The sequence below is a fragment of the Vulpes vulpes genome, chromosome 16, assembly GCF_048418805.1.
Source record: "Vulpes vulpes isolate BD-2025 chromosome 16, VulVul3, whole genome shotgun sequence".
Classification (NCBI taxonomy): domain Eukaryota; kingdom Metazoa; phylum Chordata; class Mammalia; order Carnivora; family Canidae; genus Vulpes; species Vulpes vulpes.
The window spans coordinates 39,527,517-39,549,784 of NC_132795.1; the positions used below are offsets into that span (position 1 = coordinate 39,527,517).

The window sequence follows — 22,268 nt, forward strand, 5'->3', positions numbered from 1 at the left end:
AGAAGATTTGAATGTGGAACTCAAGAGAGGTACTAAAGGATTCAGAGTAGTTTAATAAAGGAAAAAATCATTTTTTCATTTCAGGGATTTAAAACTTTTTTAAAAAAATTTATTTATTCAGGAGAGACACATAGAGAGAGGCAGAGACCCAGGCAGAGGGAGATGCAGGCCTCATGTGGGGAGCCCGATGTGGGATTTGATCCTGGGACTCGGGATCACCCCCTGAGCCAAAGCCAGATGCTCATCCACTGAATCACCCAGGCATCCCTCACTGATTTAAAATATTAACGTTGGAGTTTTTTAAATTTTTAAAAAATTTTTTAAAGTAATCTCTACACTCAATGTGGGGTTTGAATTTACAACCCTGAGATCAAGAGTCATGCTTCAGGGACAGAGCCAGCAGGCGCCCCTATTGTTGCCGTTTTTAAACTAAATTCCGAGAAACATAGCCAAAGGGATCATTTAGAAAACATCTTTTTGGAAGATAATTTAAATACAAATAATTAAAATGGAGAGTTGAATAAATATTTAAATACAACGTATACTTACTTAGTACTTACTCTTGCCCGGGCACATTGTTAGGTGCTGGGAGTGCAAAGATAACCAACATATGTATGTACCCTGTCTTTCAAGGAGATATTGAATAATTCAGGAGAAGCCTTATGCCTTTTCTTTAATTGGGTGATAAAGAAAAATGTAAAATTTTAAACTTTTTTTCCCCTCCAGAATCTTTCAGGTTTTTCTGGAACATATGGGCTCATTGAGTGGCAATTGCAGACTTGTTTTCTGCCCGATGTTTTAGAATTAATTTAGATTTTAAATTTGATTTGGATGATAATATAATTTTGGAAATTTGCAGATCTGAGCTCTTAGACAATATAAATTTTATTTCCTTTCCAATGAAGTATTCCTAGTGCTACTTTTAAACAAAATTTTGCATGATAATCAAAGCGAGGGATGCTGTGCTTCCTTCTTGTGGATGGTTACCCTCATCTTCCCTTCAGTCTGTGCTCCCAAGGGGGTGAGGGAGGATGGGAGTGCGAGCTATTTTTTGCTCAAGTCTTTTTGATTGCATGTGAAATGTAGAATGGAAATGAGCCTGTCTGTTTTTAATTTTTTTTTCTTTTTCCTGTATGGGCCATGATGTTCTAGTGAAGACCCATACTAGAAAAAAAATTAAAAACAGGGAACTCCAACTTTGTCAGACATTTCACATGCAATCAGATAGACTTGAAGTTAAAGTGACTTTCTCTTCCACTATTGTCACTTGATGATGGCAGGGCCTTGAAAAATTCTCTTTTACTCCTATGCTTTGGAAGCAAGAAAATGCTTTTTGGATCAAGACCTGTTTTAAATATTTCCCTAAACTCTAGGCTTTATGTTCCACATTAATGTGAAAGTCATCACTCTTGGTATTTGCATTACATCCTGAAGAGTCAGTAAAGTACTCGTTAGTTCTTTTAGATACTTAAAGAGTGTTGATAAAATTATTACTGTGCATGAATTGAATGATTAAAAATTTGTGACACACAAGTAAAAGGTAGAAATGCAAAATGTGGTTTCTATCTTACAGAGTCATTCAGGTGAATGCTTCATCAGGAAGCTCGTAGTGGGGAACCTCTCCATGTCTCCTATCAAGAAAGTTATGCCTCCCTACACATAAGAACTTACTCTTAAAGGCTAGAATTTTAAACCATAGTAATAGGCTTTGGATGTTGTGGGAAATACATTTACTCCCATTGACTTCCAGTGAGAAAAAGCTTGCACACGTTCCCCTTAATATTGGAACTGCCTGATTTCTTAACTTTCCAACTTCTCCTCCAAATCTAAATCCACAACTTTATCCTGGCTGCTTTTACTTTGGTAAGTTGGCCGATATCACTTACATGGAAGACCTTTTGCATTCCTTTCATCAGAGCTGGATACTTACCATCTTGATATCATATACATTTGATCACACTACATCCCCGCTTGTCTAGATGGAGCTCTCTTCCCTGTTTGAATCTTCTCTAGCCCTCTGAGCCTATAGATGCTATTTCTAAAAATTATGTGGGTTTTCCATATCCCAGTTACAACTGGACCTGGTCAATCTAGATGGGCAAAGTTTAAGAGTATTGATGTCTTCTTTGTTAACGTTCTTTTTTTTAAAAAAGATTTTATTTATTTATTCATGAGAGACACAGAGCAAGACACAGAGAGAGAGAGAGAGGCAGAGACACAGGCAGAGGGAGAAGCAGGCAGGGAATCCAATGTGGGACTTGATCCCAGGACCCCGGGATCACACCCTGAGCTGAAGACAGATGCTCAACCGCTGAGCTACCCAGAGGCTCCTGTTAACGTCCTAGTCACAAAATTTTGCGTATGCTTTCACTATGTGACTGCAAATTGTATTGATTACTTTTCTTATATCTTTTCCTGCTAGAATGTGTGCTCTCCTAGGGTAGGAACCTTGACTTATTTTTTTGCTTTCCAGAGCTCATCATACTCATCGTAGTTCTTGTGTCACTATAGATGTTTAGTAAGTAGTTATAGAAAGTATGAATTAACATAGGCTCAACAGTTTATTTTATTTTATTTTTTTTTTCATTTTTTTTTTCAACAGTTTATATTGTCAAAGAACTTATAATCTGGGAAGATAAAATGGAAACAACTGAAGACATTTGAGAATAATTGCAAAATGCTATTTTAGTCCATGTCAATGGTACCTTGCGGAATATATGCACTAGTACTAAAGGTCTGCGGAGGAAAGGAGTCCTCAGAATAGGGATGAATTTATTAGGGTACATGGACTTGGAGGGAAATTTTGCTCAAAGTATTTTCTCAGTTTACCTATTCAAACCTTCAGTATGGAAACCAGAGACCAATTTTATCATTCAACTATACTCCACTAAAACATATGGTCTTATTTAATTCAAAGTTAAGGTAGCCTTGGCATGCTTATAATGTCCATTGATGTTAATTAGAACTCAGTGCGTGCATCAATAGAGTATAACTGAAACTGCTGTCGAACTATCTTATGGGACTAGAAAAATAGTGAGGAGGCATGAAATGTGATCATTACTATGACAAACATACGATTTTTCTCAAATATAGAAAAAAAAATCTTTAAGGAGGAACAGTTGTGTTGCTTTCTGACTCCTAAGACCTGGAGTTTTATTTTCTCTGTGTTATGTTTAGGACTTGGAGGATGAATGAAATTAAACTGAACCTAAATGTGAAAATTAAGAATGTTTTTAAAACATGGAAACCGGGTTGAGGTACAAATTTTAAACTTTCTTTGGTTATGAATATTCCCTGATACCACCGACAAGAGCACCCTGAAGGGAAGAGTGACTGGATTGTTCCAGAAGTGTAAAACCATCATGTGGCCAAAGGATCTTTGCTCTCTGGGCCCATCAAAAAATTTATCGCTGAAAAACACCTATTGAGTGCCCCATCACACATGACTCCAGGTTGGGAACGATAATCTATGGTTTGAAAGGGATGACATTAATTACACAGGGCAAATGAGCAGAGACTGCGCTCTGATTCTGGGTTCAGAGTTCGGCCAGCCAGACACTCGGCGAGCTGTTGTGAGGATAGCACTTTGCTAAAAGGATATTCCCTAATATTTCTCTTGGGAGCAAAAAGTAATGCCAGACACTGTCTGTGCTAAGGTATGTAATTGTAAATTTCCTGGTTTAAAAACCTATTCTTCGCATGTTTAAGTTGTTGCTTTCTGCTCCCTTCTGGTTCAGGTTTTAGCACGTGTGTCGCCGTTCCCCGGCTGTTTCCACCACTGGACGTGAATCTGGTGTATTCATTTCTCGCATTGGCCATGCCCTCCTCTTCTGGATGTCAGTGTGGCCAACTGCCTCCCTTCCTTCAGGGAATTCCTGCAGTGTCGCCTTCTCAGGAAGCCCTACCGTGACCATCCTTAAGACTGTGGCCCTTAACTTCTGGCCGTGCCAGGCTTCTTGACTCTGCTCAGTTTTGCTTTTCTCCTTCTTGGGTACTTATCAGCTGCTGAGAGGCTTAGTTACTTGCTTATTTTCATTGTGTTTTCTCTGTCTTCCCCCACCCCTGCTGCTTTGATGGGAGCTCCAAGAGAGCAGGATCTTTATTTTGTTCACTAGTATATCCTAAGTGCTTAGACTAATGGCAGCATATAGTAGGTGCTCAATAATTATCAAAGAATGAATGCATATATTTTACTTAGCAAAGTACCCGGCGCTATGTAAACACTCGACACTTTTGATGCCTTTAAAAAACAGAGGGGCGCCTGGGTGGCTCAGTGCCTGAGCATCTGCCTCTGGCTCAGGTCATGACCCCGGGGTCCTAGGATCGCGTCCCACATCGGGCTCCTCACAGGGAGCCTGCTTCTCCCTCTGCCTGTGTCTCTGCCTCTCTCTGTCTCTCATGAATAAATAAATAAAATCTTTTTTTAAAAACCAAAGAAACAGTAAGAAAAAATGTCAGATCAACGGTCCCCTAAGTAAGCCCTGCAACCCTCGTTTCATGGAAGCCACAGTATTGAGGCAAAAGTGTCCTGACACATTAGATTGTATGTTGATCTTGGGAATGTTTTTCCGATGTAGGTCTACTTTGAGAGAAAAATCAGGACTGGGTATGCTTCTACAGGCATAAAAGCTTTTCTTCCTTGTGCTTGGCATTTTTTTCCAAGCCTTTATTGAATTACTGGAATGCAAAACAAACAAACATATGAAACAATGGTTCATGGGAATGTATTTTACATGCTATTCTAAAAATGGGTTGGATTTGGCTTTTATAAATGCCCACTTACTTAGAAATTTCTAACACTATCATATCTGGATAGTGTTCAGCTTTCCAATATGACAGACTAATAACCAACTGAAAATTCAAAGTGGTAATGAAAATTCAAGTATACCACTTTGAAATATAGTAGCAAGCTATTTCAACATGAATTTTACGGTTTAAATCCAGTATACTCAAAGCAAACCAAGATGGTCTTGTCATCTTTTATTTATTTATTATCTTGGGAAAATATTTAATAGTTTCTTTTTTTTTTTTTTCTGATCCTAGAACCAAAACTAAAGTTATGGGATCTTTAGGTCTTGTTTTGTTTTGATTTTTCACAATGAATTGTAAGATTTATGACTTAAAAGTATTCTAAGACTTAGGTAACAGATCTGATTTACTTCTTAACAGGAAGTTAAAAAGCCTTTCAACGTTTTATAGACTTTGTGAGAATCCCATTTGAACCTTGTCACTGACCCTCCGTTGAAGGAATGAACACACTGAAAACAGACATTGGCCAGCAGACAAATGTATTTATTTTTCTGGATGTACTCTGGTGATTATTATTCTTCTCCTTTATTATCTTGCTAGCGATGGTTCTTGAGCTAAAAGTTATTGCATATTTTAAAAAGAAAGAAGAAAGCTGTAGTGTAATTCGTCTTCACAGAATATATATTGGCTCTGGGCTTTGCAGTCAGATAGCCCTGGGCTTGAGTTGATATATCTATTTTTTGTTTGTCCTTAGTAAGTTATTTTCCAACCTCTCTGAGCCTCAGTTTCTGTATCTGTAGGATGGGCATGAGGCCTACCTCCTCGAATGATCGAGAGGATGAAATGTAGTTGGGTAAAAAGGCCCAGAAATGTGCCTGGCACATAGTAAACACTCACATTCTAGTTTTCTTTTCCATTCTTACTCTAATCGTTTGAAAAGATAACTCATGAGAAAAATACCATTCTAAGGGAATCATTGTAGAAAAATAATAATTACCAATAGGATACAGCAGCACGCTGAAATATGTCACCTGGCCACCCTGGGAAATTTCATCCTTAACTTTGGAGTTTGCTGTGATCACAAGGATAACGTGAGATTGCATGTTTGCAGACAGCGCTTGCCAAGTGATACTTGCTGTGATCCTTAGAGCGGACGTGTGAGGGTGTCAGAACGTGGCCGGGAACTCCTGCCGCAAGGCTGTTTCTCCGTGGAGCCAGAGCTTTCCATGGGAGCTTTGAGGCAGCCAGCCTCGACAGAGCGAGCATCACTATAAAAAGAGACTTTAGGCCTATTTCAGTAAATAAATACTCCTGGATGGGGTTCAGGATGGAGCTTCTCTATACCAAAGTTACTCTGTAGGGGACGATGGTGTTAGGATTGGAGACCGAGGCGGCACTGTCACCCCGTCAACTGCATGTTGCGTTGCACGTACGGACACACACGCTCACTTGTGCCTTCGAGGTACCCTATTAAACATTTAAAATAAAGGGGGAAAAATCTTTCTCTAACATACTTCTAAGTCAATTTAGAGGTCATTGAACAGATGTCATATAATACTAATGTTAAATTACCCTGGGTAATAAGAAAATTACAGTTCCTAAGTGAAGATAGTGGAGGGAAACCATCCAATGAATTATTCTAGAATTTCAAAAATGAAATGATTTCTTCAGAATTAACAGTGGCACCATATAACTTTAGAAGAGCGAGTCTGCGAGGGAGAAGGGAAATCAGAGACAAAAGAGAAGCCTTTCTGTGTTTATATATGTCAGTTTGAGATTGTGATGCTAGAAGAGTTAAGGTAACAGTATAGCTTTCAATTGTCCAGGAAGTATATTATTAAACCATGTGGCAAGAAATTTATTAAAATCTGACTAACTGCTCATCGGATTGTTTAATACAAAATCACAATAGCTGTTTCTGGTCTACATATACTTCCTTTTTGCTATTAGGTACACTTTCAAAGCCTAATTATTTTGAGGACATGGTATGACCAAAGAATAAAAAAATGTACAAAGTTCGACAACTTTAAATAAGCACTAGCATTTCTTAAAGAAAAAAAAAACCCTCACTTACAGTTAGGAAACAATATTTATATTTAAGGTTGAAAAGCCAGGATATAGGAAAATTTTGCTAATTTGGAAGATGACCTTTAAGTGCACCAAAACCAAATAATTTGTAGGCTGTGACATAGGGCACATTCCTACAAAATTTGTGTGAATACTACTTTAGTGGTTCTTGAAAGACAAACAAAGAAAGCTGGACTGAAATCTTTATCCCCCTCCCAGATAAGACAGAGTCTGACAAAAGAGCACAGCACTCTTTCAAAGCTTGCCATGAAAACGAGGTCTCTGTAGCACAGTTAATGAGATGGTTCGTAGTGGAAAAACAATCTGTTTTTAAGAATGTTTAGATCAAAAGTAATTTCTAATCTATGAAATAAAGTCTCCTCAATACCCTTCATTCACCAGTAAAGCTTTTATGTTTGTCTTATTTACTTCAATCAGATGTTTTCAATTTTACCTTTTCTCTCTGTACAAATACTTAACGTGGTTTGTCAATACTGACCAACAAGTTTATTCTCTTTCTTCAGAAAAGAGAGATTTTTTGAGGGAGGGAGAATGAAAAAGAGAGAAACATCTTTGCCTAAACGATTTGCAAGCATCTGTGCTTTAAGCTACTTTTTATGAACACTCCTTAGTAAATGACTCAAGGTAAAAAAGCAGAAAAGCATCCAATGTTAGGAAATTGCAACCCAATACCGTGTAATTTAAACCTGCAGTTGCTTCTCTTGTGCTAAATGACATACAGATGGGTAGCTTAGTTCTCTCAATTTTGGGAACACAATTGGTCTTTTTGTATGAATGAACATATATTAACAAAAAAATTTTGGACAAAATCGTTTAATTCTAATTGTACAGGTTTTAATTATCCATGCCATGGGAAAAAATAATTTTAACCAAGAGATTTTGTCACGTTAAATTTGCAACTAATGAATCTTTTTGGACAAAATCAACAGAGATACAACCTTTCCAACTAGTAAAGAAATAAAAACAAGAAGATGACTTTTAAGAAAGAGTGAATGGAGCAGAAACTGGGTTATGACAGTCCACTGAGAGGTAACAAAGAGCAGTTCTGCATTCGGGCTCTGGAGAGGCTTGTTCTGACAGGACAAACATTTCTCATCTGCCCCTCGGAAAAGATTAAAAGTGTAAGTAGTAGGTGTTTGGATAAAGCCTAGTGTAATATGGGTTCCACTGAGATGAGAGACCAGCACGCCGTCAGCGTTATGCCAGCTGGTCCTCTGGATCTTTCCAGGCCAGAGTGAGGCCAGCATGCTCTGTGGAAGGTCAGGAGAGGCGCTGTTTGACAACCCTCAGGCCTACCCCAAGGTGGGACTGTCTGTTTGGCTCTGGTTAGCTCTCTTCCTGCCTCTGTATTTTCTCATGGAGAATCAACCACTCTATCTTGGTGGCCCTGATCCTGGAAGCTGATACGTTTCTTCAGGCCCACAATCAGGGGGACTGGATAGTCAATTTTCTCCTGGTTTAATTTCAGTGATCTCATATACTGTGACATCAGGTGGTGACTTAAAAGTAAAAGAAAGTAGAGAGCATTGCTATTCTAATCACAGTTCTTTTTATTTCAGAGGAAGTTGAGTTTAGGCGTCAGAGAATGAAGCAAGCTTTCTTTTAGTAATTTCAAAACGTGGTAAGAAATTTTTGCATGTAGGGCCAACTGCGAGCCTCTTTGCCCCTGTGATGGGTGGCAAAAAAAAAGAAAGAAAGAAAGAAAGAAAGAGAGAAAGAAAGAAAGAAAGAAAGAAAGGAAAAAAAGAAAGAAGAAAGAAAGGAAAGAAAGAAAGAAAGAAAGAAAGAAACAAAAAGGGCAATTTTACTGCAGTGAGTAAGGGTTGCCCTGTCTTGGAGTTATATTTCTTTTCAATCATTTGTGTAGGTAAAATAAAATACTACATATAAACAGGTGTTGTCTGAACGTTTTACTGCAGTCTGTATAGGTTGAAATAAAAGCTGCCATTGTTATTACAATCACATTAAAATTATTTCACCATTCAAATACACTTAATCAGCCAAGTCTTCCTAGATCTACTTTGCAAAAGGAAGACTGTAGGTCTCTAAGTAAAATCACATTTGCTTTTCTTCTCTTTGTCTTTCCCCCTCCCTATTTTTCTCACCTTTTCTTTGGAACTTATTGAATCTACATTAGCGTAAATGCCTTCTTCTGGAGTCTATTACAGTTTTCTTGCTGCCTGTTTAACGTTCTAAGATACAGTCTTTAAAGACATTTGTTTTTAAGGACTCTACCGAACCCATTGACTTGTGGGAGAGAAACACAGAGAACAACAAATTCCTAGGCAGGGGAAAAAAATGCATCTTTAGGGCTTTAAACAAACAAACAAACAAACAAACAAACAAACAAACAAGGATGGCATTTAAATGGCCCAGAATGGAAATTGAATGATGGTTTCAAGCTCTTCTACTAAGTTGCAAAATTATTGAATGGAGAATTAGTATTTAACATAATATGCCCATCATCTTATACGTATTTATACAGTGTAAATGCTCATAAGTACGGTAATGCTTTTTGAATGTATTTGAAAAAAAAAAAAGAATTGCCTGGGATTTGGAGACATAAAGGATGTACTACCATCTTTGTGAATGTTCAGTGGGTTGTTGCTGTCACATGGTGGTGTCTTTGGCTGGAGCACCTTGTCAGTGCTCCAGTGGAAGCACCTGAATCTTGAAAAAAGATTCTCTCTAAACTGAGAGAAATAGTCAGCGCCAGTGCCAATAAGTTTGATGCGTTAGGGACCGGGCTGGTGGTTGACAAGTGACTGCAGAAGCTGGGCTGTGGCGGCCAGCCAAAACAAGTATTTAGGATTCAAGCTAAAAAGACTCCTTCTCCCATATCCTCTCTCTTTCCAGGGTCATGTAGGGATAAAAAGAACTGTAAGGTGGTCTTTTCCCAGCAGGAACTAAGGAAGCGGCTAACACCCCTGCAGTACCATGTCACTCAGGAGAAAGGGACCGAAAGGTAAGATGAGCTGCAAGAAAAAGTCATTAAGTAAGAACCAGTTTTCTTCACTGCCCCCTCCCCCCAACACCCCACTGCTTTAGATCCTTCTCCTTGCCATTTAAAGAATTCTACACTTATTTGCTAAAATCTGCAAACTAGTATCCTTGAAAAGGTTGAAAATGGTATTGTTTAGGTTAAGACTAAGTTTTATTTATTCTTTCCCCCATTTAATGAACACTCTATCTTATGTAAAGTCACAAGGCTTTTATTAAGGGCCTGTTTTTAGTTTACTACAAAATGTGTGGAAGTAATAGCGATTTAGGTACATTTTTTGGGAAGACATCACAGTAAGCAAAACCATGAGGGACATGGCACTGTGCCAGGATGCTGAAATTTTGAAGGTGGCCATTGTAAGTATAGACGTTTTGGCTGCAAAAAGAAGGTAGCATAATTTAGTTCCTTTCTACCCCACTCCAATTTCTTTTTGAAGCACATGTGGAGAAAGTATTTATTGGCTCATTTGTGGTTGGAATGTCAAAAATTTTCAATAACTGCCCTCACATGGCTTTGGTCCTTGGAAGTTCGCCCTAAGTCCTGAAAAAAGAGTTTGTTCACTTCCAAGACGTTTTTAGTGAATAAAGTCTCTCTCAGCTGATTCCAGCTCAAAGGTAACCTGCCAAGGTCCAACCATTTTGTTGTTTAATTTATACCACGGAGGCTGGCATAAGGCCGTAACTTACCTCTGATCCAAAATTTATTAATGATGTAACTTCTTGTTTTCATTCATGAACTGAAAGGGCTCTTTACCACACATGGGGTCCTTGTTAATAGGCAACACTCTCTTCCTGTCACAGTATATACTGTTTTCTGAATTTACCGAATGCAGAGTCTCTGACAGAGTCTAGACCCCCCCCCCCACACACACACACAATGGGCCAGTGGTGGGCTTCAGCCCCAGCCGGGAGGACCTCTACCCGTCCTGTTGTGTACATGACTAGCAAAATGATTTAATGCACACAAACAACTAGAGATTAGGTCATTCTTAAAAATTCTGTTTATAAAAAAATTGGACCTCATAAAGAGGGTGAAAGGATAATAAAAACAAGCTGCAGAGCACATAGACTTTTTGTTGGGCTAGCACAGCTGATTTGTATTAGCTGAATGACCTCCTAGCCTTTAAGATTGTTAACTTAGAAAAATATTCCCTTAAAGCTGCAATATTCCATTTCAAACCAAAAAATAAGGCTCCTTCCACTTGAAGTCTTAGACCCTTCTGCATTTTTGGTTGTACGCTCTTGGACACCAGAGTATGCAGAAATCTTATGTAGTAATGTGTGTGTTTTTTTAATTTTCCTGCAAATCTGAACAACAAGGTGGTTTTTTTTTTTTTAAATAGCAAACATTTTTTTTCTAAGCATTACATAACTAGATGGTTTGATCTTTTTTTTTTTTAATTTAACCTGCACTAGTGTGGAATAGTTATACGCACATTTTATTATATAGATTTGAAATATATTAGTAATGTTCAGATTTCCATATGTTTGGTCTGTTCTCATTTTAGGACAAAAAGTCCTTGAAAGATTTACTAGAGAAATATATTTTAAGCAAATACATTCTATAGGAAATAATGCTAACTTTGTTTAATTTTTTTAAAATTTATTTTTGTTTAATTTTTTTAATGCTCTGTTTATTGTTTATCAGTGCCTTCGAAGGAGAATATACGCATCACAAAGATCCTGGAATATATAAATGTGTTGTGTGTGGAACTCCATTGTTCAGGTAAGTATGTTAAAAACTTTCGGATATGGAAATATCACAGATGGCAACAAAGTAGGTAATGCTCATTCACATTGGAGTCTTTATACTACCAAAAAAAAAAAAAAAAGACTCCTTATGCTACTAAATTTTCTTATTTCTGTTTTCTCTCCACAAAACAAAAGTAAGTATTGACTTTCATGATAAATTACCAGTTGGTAGACTGGCTGACTTTGCACTGTTTGGATCTTTAAAATGCCCAATGTTAACTTGCTCATTGAAATGAACTGTGTTGCTTATGAGAGCTATGAAAGAGATTTTGGTGGGCATAGGAATGTTTATATATTTATTGATTTTTCTGTTAACAAGTGATGGCCCTATATTTATTTATTGGGCCATAGTTAAAGTTCTTCACGTGCATTCTTCCGATTGAATAATATCCACCAAGTTGATTATTCATACTTCTGCAACGAAGTACAATATCTGTACTGAAAGTAGCGTGGGTATTATAGCCAATAGTTATACATTTGTAAGCAAATTATGTAATATGAGTCTGACAGTGTTTGCATTGATCCACAATCCTTATTTTAGAGATCCCAATCGTTTACTATAAAACAAGCAGTACATAGACTTTTTCACCAAAATAGTTGATTCAGACAGTATAGATTACGGATCTTATTCAAGAAAGAAAAATCTTTGCCAGAATTTCTTTATCTAGGTATAGAAAATCTTAGAAGCTCTGTACTTCCCATGGGGATGCTGCTCTAGGGGAAACGAAAAGATAGAAACCTTAATTGAGAGTAAATGGCATTTATTTAAAGCAGAATTACAAATTTCTAAGGGGAAATGAACAAACAAGAATCTGATACGTGTAGCACGTAAAATACTTAATATCTCTTCATAAATGTTTCCCTTTTAAAACACTAGCATTTACAGAATTTCCAGAAATAACAGGAAACAGTAGTTTCCTTGAGACTTTTTTTAGAAGTTTAAAACCTTTCTTAACTTGCATAAACCTTATTGCACATTTGTGTTGGTTGAGAATCTGTTCCGAATTCTTATGTATTTATTCTTCGTGTTAAAAAAACCAGCCCTTCAAATTGTCACTCATTTCCTCTCAGAAAACACACATCCTTCTATTTCAACACCTTTAACTTGTGTCATAATAGTTGATATAACACTTAAGATAGTTGCTGAGCCATGTTAAACTTGTTAATATCCCAAATGGTAAAAATTGGCCACATCGCCTTTGCCTTTTATTTAAGATTCTCCATCTCTTTCCCCATCATGTGATTCAGTAAAGTAGTGGATCTAAGGAAAACTTACTGTTTTAAATAGGAAACAGAACCACTGTAAAGGAAGGATTTACCTCATGTGAGATTTTGAGTCACAAATAATCAAAAACAAGACCTTTATTTAAACATAGGTACTGGCGAGAGTCAGGGTGTTTCACATTTGATGTGATATATCTTGTTTTCTTTAGCATCCTTATAGGGGAAACTTTTTTTGTCTAAGTTTCTAAAGAATAGGGTTTAATATTTTTATTCTGTCCCCCCCACTCCACTTTTAAATTGCATGCTTCTCTGACACTGATGTGTCTGAGAGAGTGTGTGGTGGTCCACTTCTTTCTTTCTTTCTTTCTTTCTTTCTTTCTTTCTTTCTTTTCTTTTCTTTCTTTTTTTATTGGAGTTCGATTTGCCAACATATAGCATAACACCCAGTGCTCATCCCATCAAGTGCCCCCCTCAGTGCCCGTCACCCAGTCACCCCCATCCTCCCGCCCACCTCCCCTTCCACTACCCCTTGTTCGTTTCCCAGAGTCAGGAGTCTCTCATGTTTTGTCACCCTCACTGATTTTTCCTACTTAGTCTCTCTCCTTTCCCCTTTATTCCCTTTCACTATTTTTTATATTCCCTGAATGAATGAGACCATATAATGTTTGTCCTTCTCCGATTGACTTCACTCAGCATAATACTCTCCAGGCCCATCCACATTGAAGCAAATGGTGGGTATTCATCTCTTCTGATGGCTGAGGAATATTCCAGTGTATACATAGACCACATCTTCTTTATCCATCATCTGTCGATGGACACCGAGGCTCCTTCCACAGTTTGGCTACTGTGGACATTGCAGCTATAAACATCGGGGGGCAGGTGTCTCTATCTTTCACTGCATCTGTATCTTTGGGGTAAATCCCCAGCAGTGCAATTGTTGGGTCATAGGGTAGCTCTATTTTTAACTCTTTGAGGAACCTGCACACCGTTTTCCACCTCTTTCTATCTCCTCTATCATAATCCCCTTCTCCTTCTTCATAGAAGATGTCATGCCTTTCACCCATCCCAATTCTTACTATGATGTATTGTCCTGGGATAAAATCTCTAAGGCATCAAGCAAAATGACAGTTCAATAGTGCATTACTTCTGGAGGGGAAACCCATGAAAGCAAGGCCAAAGAAAATATTGAAAAATATTGAACTGGTAAAAAAAAATACTGAAATAGTATTTCATTTTGGTAAGACTCCATCTCCCTGCCTGCTGTCTTTTTATCTATCTCTCCATCTGTTGTCTGTTGTCTGTCCATCCATTTTGTACCATCTCCTTAAGTGAGAAGGGTGTCATGAGGATATGTATCCACATATTTATTTAAAATTTAAAAACAGAAGTATTTTTTTCCTTTTTTGACAGTTTCATTTCGTTGCTAGATATGACAGAGAGGACCACTTTTGCAAATGAGGTTATATGGTGGACTTCTCCACTCATTAAATGCTGTAAACATATAGCTCTAAGGTTTTGGCAAAAATGTGTTTTAAGCATGTCATCTATTTATAGAACACCAGAAAGTTCAATGATTTTTTTCAATTACTTTAATTTTGATAAGAAATTGTAGTGGTTACTTTAAAATATATAAGGGAATATGTATCAGTCGGCACATAATCTGGGTACAGAAACCACACAGTAATATGAACAGGAAAGTAAAATTCAAAGAATTACGACCTATAACAGAGGATTGTGGTAATGAGGGATTGGCTAGTAGGGAGTAAATAGAAATTCTAAAGAGCATGGCAAATGTGAGAAGCAATCATGACCCCGAGGGCTGAGGTGGAGGCCGGGAAAAGCTCCCCGCCACGTCCTCTCCCAGGGGCTGAGATCTGGGACTTGCTGGAGAGGGCATGGCTGTACCTCCCCCAACAGCAGAGCAGTCATTGCGGTGTCATGACTGCAACTTTCTGGGAATCCGCCCTCCGGAATTTGCTGGAAGTCTGCTCTCTGCAGTGCTGGGGAAAGATGCTTAGAGGGGGGCGTCTCACTGTAGGCATTCCACTCCAGAAGTTACTGAGCGGTGGGGTGGCGGGGACGGGGCAGAGGCTGCCTCCTGCCAGGTGCTGTGGATTCCTGGCACCCAGGGCAGCACCTGGTGCCAGGGACGGCGCCCAAGCTGTAGGAGCGTCTCCCCAGGGACCTGGTGCGCACTGCACAGGCCAGGTACTGGGTCCTGGAGATGCCGCCTGGGTGAGGGGCCGGGTGCTGGGTGCTGGAGATGCCGCCTGGGTGAGGGGCCAAGTGCTGGGTGCTGGAGACACTGTGTGTGTGTGTTAGGGGCCAGGTGCTGGGTGCTAGGACACCGTGTGTGTTAGGGGCCGGGTGCCACGTGCTGGAGACACAGTGCCACTGCAGCAGCTGCCCCCCACCACCTTGGAGGTCCCCAGCCTTGGGGGGAGCCGGCGCAGCGAGGGCCTGGAGGGAGGGAACCGCCGGAGCAGCTGCTGGAGGCCACAGGCTTTGCAGGAGCCTGGTGAGGAAGCTTCGGGAACCAGGGCGGGCCCTTTGTCTACGGCCCTCCTCCTGTGTCCCCTACTGACAAAATCAAGTATCTTGTTGGCCACCTAAGGAAATGTGCAGCTCCAGCTCCAGGGAGGGCACAGCCCAGGGCCAGGGCCCGCGGTGTGGGTGTATTTGCCCCCCAACTCCTTTGGGTCTTCCGAGCTGGAGCCTGCGCCTCTCCCCGGCCCCCCCAACCCCGGGCTCGCAGGTGGGCCACAGGGCTGGCGGCCAGGGCCAGGCCCGCATGTGGCCCCAGGGCAGCAGCCGGGGGGAGGGGGGGCTGGGCAGGGACGACAGGAGGAGGGACTGTGCAGAAACAGCGGTGGGGGGACCAGGTGAGACCGGAGATGCGGCCGGAGTGCTGAGGTGGAAGCACCTGGTCACCAGCGGTGGGGAGGGCTTTCTCCAGCTGCCTCTGCCACCTGTCCCAGTCTGTCACCACCTGACAGCCCTGGGGGGGGGGTGTGTGCAGGTGTGTGCAGGTGTGCAGGTGTGCAGGCGTGCAAGTGTGTGCAGGTGTGTAGGCATGCGGGCCTGGCGGTACCTGTGCTCCTCTCCCCAACCCATGCCCCTGGAGCCGTGGCCCCGACAGGAGTCCACCCGGTGACTCAGTGCAGCCGGCCTGGTGCTCACCCCCCCCCCCCCACACACACACTGGCGACAGGCGCCTGCTTCCCCACACTGCCGTGAGCCCCGCGTGTCCTCACACTCACGAGCTCTGCGTGCCCGGGTTGCTTTCTGATGGGGCGCTTCGGAGTGTCAGTCAGTAAATGACCTGACAGAGCCAAGGACATTCTCTCCTCTGGTTGCTCGGACTTCTTAAAGTTCGTAAAATGGACTGATTGCCCATCAGATAAACCAGAGAGCGCAGCGGCCAAATAGAGGAACTGAGGGGGTATTTGGGACCACTTACGCTTTGCTCTGGCTCACCCTTTGCCCGCTGTTGTGAAGCAAATACATTTATGAATTCTTTCTCTTAAAGTGCTTATAGCCCTGTCGGAGTGGTAGGAACGATGGAATAAACAATGACAATATATGTAAAAATAAGGCCAGCGTCTCATCGGATGATCCACATCCACATCCGGAGGATGTGTCTGTAGGAAATGCTTTCGTGTGTGGGGGCACCCGAGGTGCTCAGTTGGTCAAGCGTCTGATCCTGATTTTAGCTCAGGTCAAGATCTCAGGATCCTGAGGTCCATGCTGAGCAGGGAGCCTGCTTGAGATTCCTCTCCCCCTCCTTCTAACCCTCTCCCTCTCACCTCTGTGTGCTCTCTCTCTCTCTAAAAACAACAAACCAAAAAAAAAATATTACTAAATATTTCTTTGTTGATCACATTCATGTCTGAACTTTGCGGGATGGATTATGGAGGAATTTTCAATAAGTCAGTGGCATGATGAAAACGGGAAGTAGGCTGTAGCAGTGCACAAGGTAGATGCTATTATTCATCCTTTCAATTAATTCTGCTTATATATTAAAAATAACAAGTATATGTTGAATCAATGTATGTGACTTTCTTTTTTTTAAAATTTTTTTATTGGAGTTCAATTTGCCAACATATAGCATAACACCTAGTGCTCATCCCGCCGCAGGGAATACGGGTGTGACAGCTTGAGTGGGAACCCTTTTTCCTTGTTAGCTGATAAACCTCAACATTATCCATGTGTAATCAACTAACAATTTTAAGACTTGGAAAAACCTCATAGGATAGTTTTTATTCTGTATGCATTAATTTATCCGGCCTCTCACTGAATTAATAGCTTATTTTGTACAGGGTCATAAATGATAATGATGATGATGATAATAATAATAATAAAACAAGAACTAACATTTACATAGCACTTACCCCATGCTACGCATGGTTGTCTGCGCTTTATATAAATTAAAAAAATCTTCACAACAACGCATTTTACAGACAAACCGAGAGAGGATAAGGACTTTGAGAAGATCACACACCAGTATACAAATAGATTTAGAATAGTTACACTCGAACTTTTAGACAAGAAGAAAGGTAAAGAATGATAGGAAAATCCATTTTTAATATTTCGGTCACTCTGATCTGGTTACTTCCCTTGGCGTAACTGGGACACACACGCATGCACACACATACGCATCTCAGTTCCTTGAGAGAACTGTTCTTTGTCGCAGTAGTGAAGTTGACAATTGAAGACCTTTCCAATCAAGGGAGAGCTGAATCCAAGGTAAATAGATCCATCAAGGCAGGTCATCAGCAAGGACTCAGCTTCAGGCCGGTCACCCTTAGGGAAGTGCCTTGGAATCCTGACAGGCATGTGTAGCAGTACCCAGGAAGCCATCAGGCCAGTCAGCAGCTGCAAGGAGGGCGGCAGCTGGATTCAAGGGCGGGATTCTGGTTATTGGCGGTAGAAGGCCATTTTCTTTTCACTTATTAACACCCTCATTACATTTTCTCAAGTAACTGTCGTCTAGATTTTCACCACTTTTTCTGAATTCTCTCTGTATGTTTTTTTCAAAGATTTTATTGGTTTGAGAGAGAGAGCATGAGCAGAGAGAGGGACAGAGGCAGAGGGAGAAGCAGGCTCCCCAGGGAGCCCGATGTGGGGCTCGATCCCAGGGCCTGGGATCATGACCTGAGCCGAAGGCAGACGCTTCACTGACTGAGCCACCCAGGCGGCCCTCTCTCTGTATATTTGTGAGAAGACTGAGACCAGCTGACGTGAGCTATCTTATCTTTTCCTTCCACCTTGGCATTTCTTTTTCTCCTCATTATCATCAACCAGAACAGGCACGGACCAAAAGCAACTGGTGGAGCCCACTGCATATCAGCTCGGACATGCGGCCTCAGACTTACCACTATGGAAAGGGGCAAAATAAAACCAAACAGGTATAACAACTAAGTGCAGGAGAAGGCCTAGCGCGTGGCGGATATCCAACGAATGTGAAATTCAGGCGGCCTGACCGAGAGTTGGGACCAGATCCTACTATCACAACAGCCTAAACAACTCCTTATGACGTGAGAAAGCACAGGCTTTATTAGAGAGAGTCTGTGAACAGCAGATATTAGCGCCATGAGTCACTGCTCCAGCTGTGTTGCTACATTTCAAATGCAACTCTGCTGCAAAACTATTCACACACGCTACATTTCACATGAGCCTCCTGTGCAATTTTATTCTAGGCTACTAGAAAATTTAAGCTGTTTTTCAACTCTCTAAGAACATAAGCCCTTTCACTGAAGAAATTCCAGTTCAGTGCCACACACAATTTACTCAACTATGCTATTGCATGTTTGCTAGTCCGCTTACCATTAAAGGAGACTTTCAACATAAACTTTTCCCCTTCTCAGTGTTCTGAGTGCTCCCTGCACACACTTGCATGTGTGTGTGTGTGTGTGTGTGTGTGTGTTGTTGTTGTTGTTGTGAGTGGAGGAGAGGTAAATGGCGAGGGTAGTTTTACATTCTTACTCTATTCAACAAAGTGCATTTACAGTGAATTTGAATTGTGTTTCACCCCATTCTCAATCCTTAAAGTACAATTTCCAATACAATGAAACGTCTTGGAAAGGAACTAGATTTCTAAGTGGTGCCTTAAACTGGTGTTCTAGCTGAATAACTCATATGTTATTTTTGTAGAGAATATAAAATTGACTTCTCTCATCCCATTGGCCCTTCCTGTCTTGTCCCCACTATACGGTGAGTTACAGGAAAAATATCTCTAGCAGAGGGAGTTATTCTTCTATCTGTATCTCATCTGAAAGCTCAGGGCAAGATGACAGATTGAAAGAAGAGTACTTCCTGGAGCTACTGGCAAGATAGGGAGCAAAAAGCATGGCTAATGCCCGACTCATTAAACCACCAAGGGGAAAAAGGGGGAAGAAAGAAAAGCATAAATACCATAAAAGCATAGCATAAGATAAAGAACAACTCTATTTGAGAAACCAGAAAACTATAGCAAGGCCTGATTCAAAGTTTAACAATATGCAAAGGTATTGAAACTGCATTTTTTGATTCAAAGAATGGAAGCCATGCCTACACATACAATCCCCTAAGAGCTGAAAGTGAGTTATGGGTGTTATGTGTAGATATCTGTGTTTTGCAGAGGAAAAGTGGGCGCAGAGCAATCTTGCCTTTCATTACCTAAATCACAATCCTAGTTCTTTAATTAATTTTCCAAATGTAGACCGAAATAGCATAGGTCCTTCTTCGTGAATTAGAATGGATGAGTTAGATTAAACTGGGAACTAAAATGGGCAAAGTTTGGACTATGATTCACCTAAGTGTATCCTGTTTGTATAAATATGAGTCAGAATATTAATATTTATTATTATAGTTCATAGATTCTGAAATGACTTAAGGACATCTTATGAAAAATTATGTGCAAGTTGTAGCGAGTACTTCTGAGGCAAGCCACAAAGCTACTCCTCCTGTAAATGAGTGATTCTTTCAAAACGTGGTCAGTGATTCAATGACACTTGCATAAATTTTCATTCAGACTCACTGTGTCTTATCCATGGGTAAGTAACTCATCACATAACATTATCAAAGAAGAGCACAGAAGCCATCCAGAGTACCAAGTGGAAAGTGTTGTGGAGTTCCAGTGTGGACTTGCTGTAAAACCATAAGCACCTTCCTAAATGCTTCCGTCTCATTTTTCTCATCTGTAAAATGGTGAGAATAACATCAACCATTTCCAACTCATAGCACTACTGTAACAGATGAAATAATTACATGCTATAAAAGATATAAAGATAGACATATAAAGTAAGGTTTGTAAGAACTGTGCAGCTTTAAATAAATTTACATGGTAAAGTATAAACAGCATGCAAATCTGAAGTTCTCAAAATTAAGTCCGCGTATTTTGCTTTTGAATCCGACATTACCACATGTTTTATAATATAGTTTGACCTCGTGATCTGCATCCAAAATATTTTCAGTTTCTGTTGAATAAGTAAAAACAAATTTAGTCTAGACTCTAAATTCCCCAAGTAATATGATTTTAGGTGAGTAACTGACAGTTTAGATACATCAGTTATTTGCAGGTCTCTCCTTAACAAGTCTATCAACTTCTTGAGATAATTGGTCATGCCTTAGGAGTTTTGTAACCCCCATCTCCACCCAGTGCAGGGGCACAGGACTTTGCATATCCTTGGTACTCAACTGTTTGTTAGGTAAATGATTTAATTCCAGTAAGTCAAGAATAACAGCAGAGTCAAATGATTCTAGTTGATACTAGAATGGAGGAAGTATAAATAAGCACTTGGTTATAGAGTCCCCTAATATTACCTTCTACCACACTTTGTGAAGTGTTTTCTGTAGACCACTCATGGAACTTGCACAGGGTGCTTATTTCAATAGTAGCATTGCTTACAAACTGGAAAGGCATACTTGTCCCAACTAAGGGACAGATGAAGATGTTTACAGCTGGGATTTTTACAAGGAAACACTAAAAGGAGAAAAAAAAAAAAGTGACAGAAAGGGTCAGCTGCCCGAAGCTGTATAAAAAGAGAGGTTCATAGTCAAACATTTATATTATTAAATATAAGAAAGATTAAAAATAACTAGTCAACTCAAAATGCTGGAAAAATAACAACAAAAACAATAAAATAAACTAGGATAAAGTGCCCACCTTTTCCCTCCAGGAATTTGCCAGACATTCAGAAGCTGAGATACCAGCAGACCGGGATTTTTCAACCTCAGCCACTGTTGGCATTTGGCCTGGATATTTGTTGTAGGGGGTTGCCTTATACATCGCAGGATGTTCAGTAGCATCCCCGATCTCTACTCACTAGATGCCAGTAGCACACATCCCTCTCATTCCCCACCCCTTCCACCCCAACCCACCAAGCTGACAAAGAAAAATTTCTCCAGATATTACAGAAAAACCCCGGAGGGCAAAACCACCTCCATTTGAGAACAACTGATTTTGATAGCCAACCAAACAGTAAATCAAGGTCTGATTTGTAGTGTTTGCTGATTTCTGTGATGTGTGTACTTCTACCATGGGTCATATTTCAAGTTACAAATGTGACATCACTGAATGTGGAGATGGAAAGAGATATGTAGTAACACTATTAGATAGTTTTTCTATAATGCATATACAATAGATGTTAATAACACAGACAACAGTTAAATTTAGTTAAAAATTTAAAAGTGGTGAGTTTTGGAGTATTTCCTTTGCTTTTAATATAATTTACTTAATTGAAAGTTCATATAACTTCCTATTTTTAATAATGCCTGTACTTAGCAACCAACTTTTAGATTCCTGATATGTTAGCAATATTTTTCTCTTGAGCTTCAGCACATCAATGTATGGGTGCAAACCAAGGGTAGACTAAATTTATCAAAAACTGCAACCCAGACTCAAGTTAGCTCAGCCCCCAATTAGATGAAGGTAATCTTCCCTTTCCCCTCCACACTCTGCCTATCAGAAGATAGGATGAACCGTCTGTAAAAGAAGATTACATCATCCAGCATCCAGTGTTTCATACACAATGTCTGACATTCACAAAATTTACCAGGTATACTAAAGTAAAGGACCAAGGGAAATAAGCTGAAAAAAGAAACAGGTCTATAGATGGCCCAGATATCCAGATATTTAGGTCATCAGATTCAGATTTTTTTTTTCAGACTCAGATTTTAAAAAAACTCTAATAAATATATTCAAGAAAATAGCTGATAAGATGGGGAATTTCACCAGAGAACTGGAATCTATTGTAAAGAATAAAATGGTTCTAGGGCTGAAAAGTACCATAATTGAAATATAAATATAAGAGAATAATTTAACAGCATGTTGGATATAGAAGAAGCAGGATTAGTAAGCAGAAAAATACGTCAGTAGAAAATATTCAGGCTGAAGCTAGAGGGGTTAAAAAAAATGAGAAGTCATTGAGAAGATAACACAAGAATTACAGTTTAAGGAAGAACATATATTAATC

General features: G+C 40.0%; 1 protein-coding gene across 3 annotated transcripts in view; it reads left to right on the forward strand.

Annotated features, from left to right (window-relative positions):
- Nucleotides 1–22,268, forward strand: part of MSRB3 (methionine sulfoxide reductase B3) — a 182,224-nt gene that overhangs the window by 39,678 nt on the left and 120,278 nt on the right. For all 3 annotated transcript variants that reach the window (XM_072742575.1, XM_072742576.1, XM_026001766.2), the window contains 2 exons: nucleotides 9,694–9,802; nucleotides 11,486–11,563. In XM_072742575.1, the coding sequence (XP_072598676.1) occupies nucleotides 9,694–9,802; nucleotides 11,486–11,563 (187 nt within the window). The remainder of the gene's footprint in view (nucleotides 1–9,693; nucleotides 9,803–11,485; nucleotides 11,564–22,268) is intronic.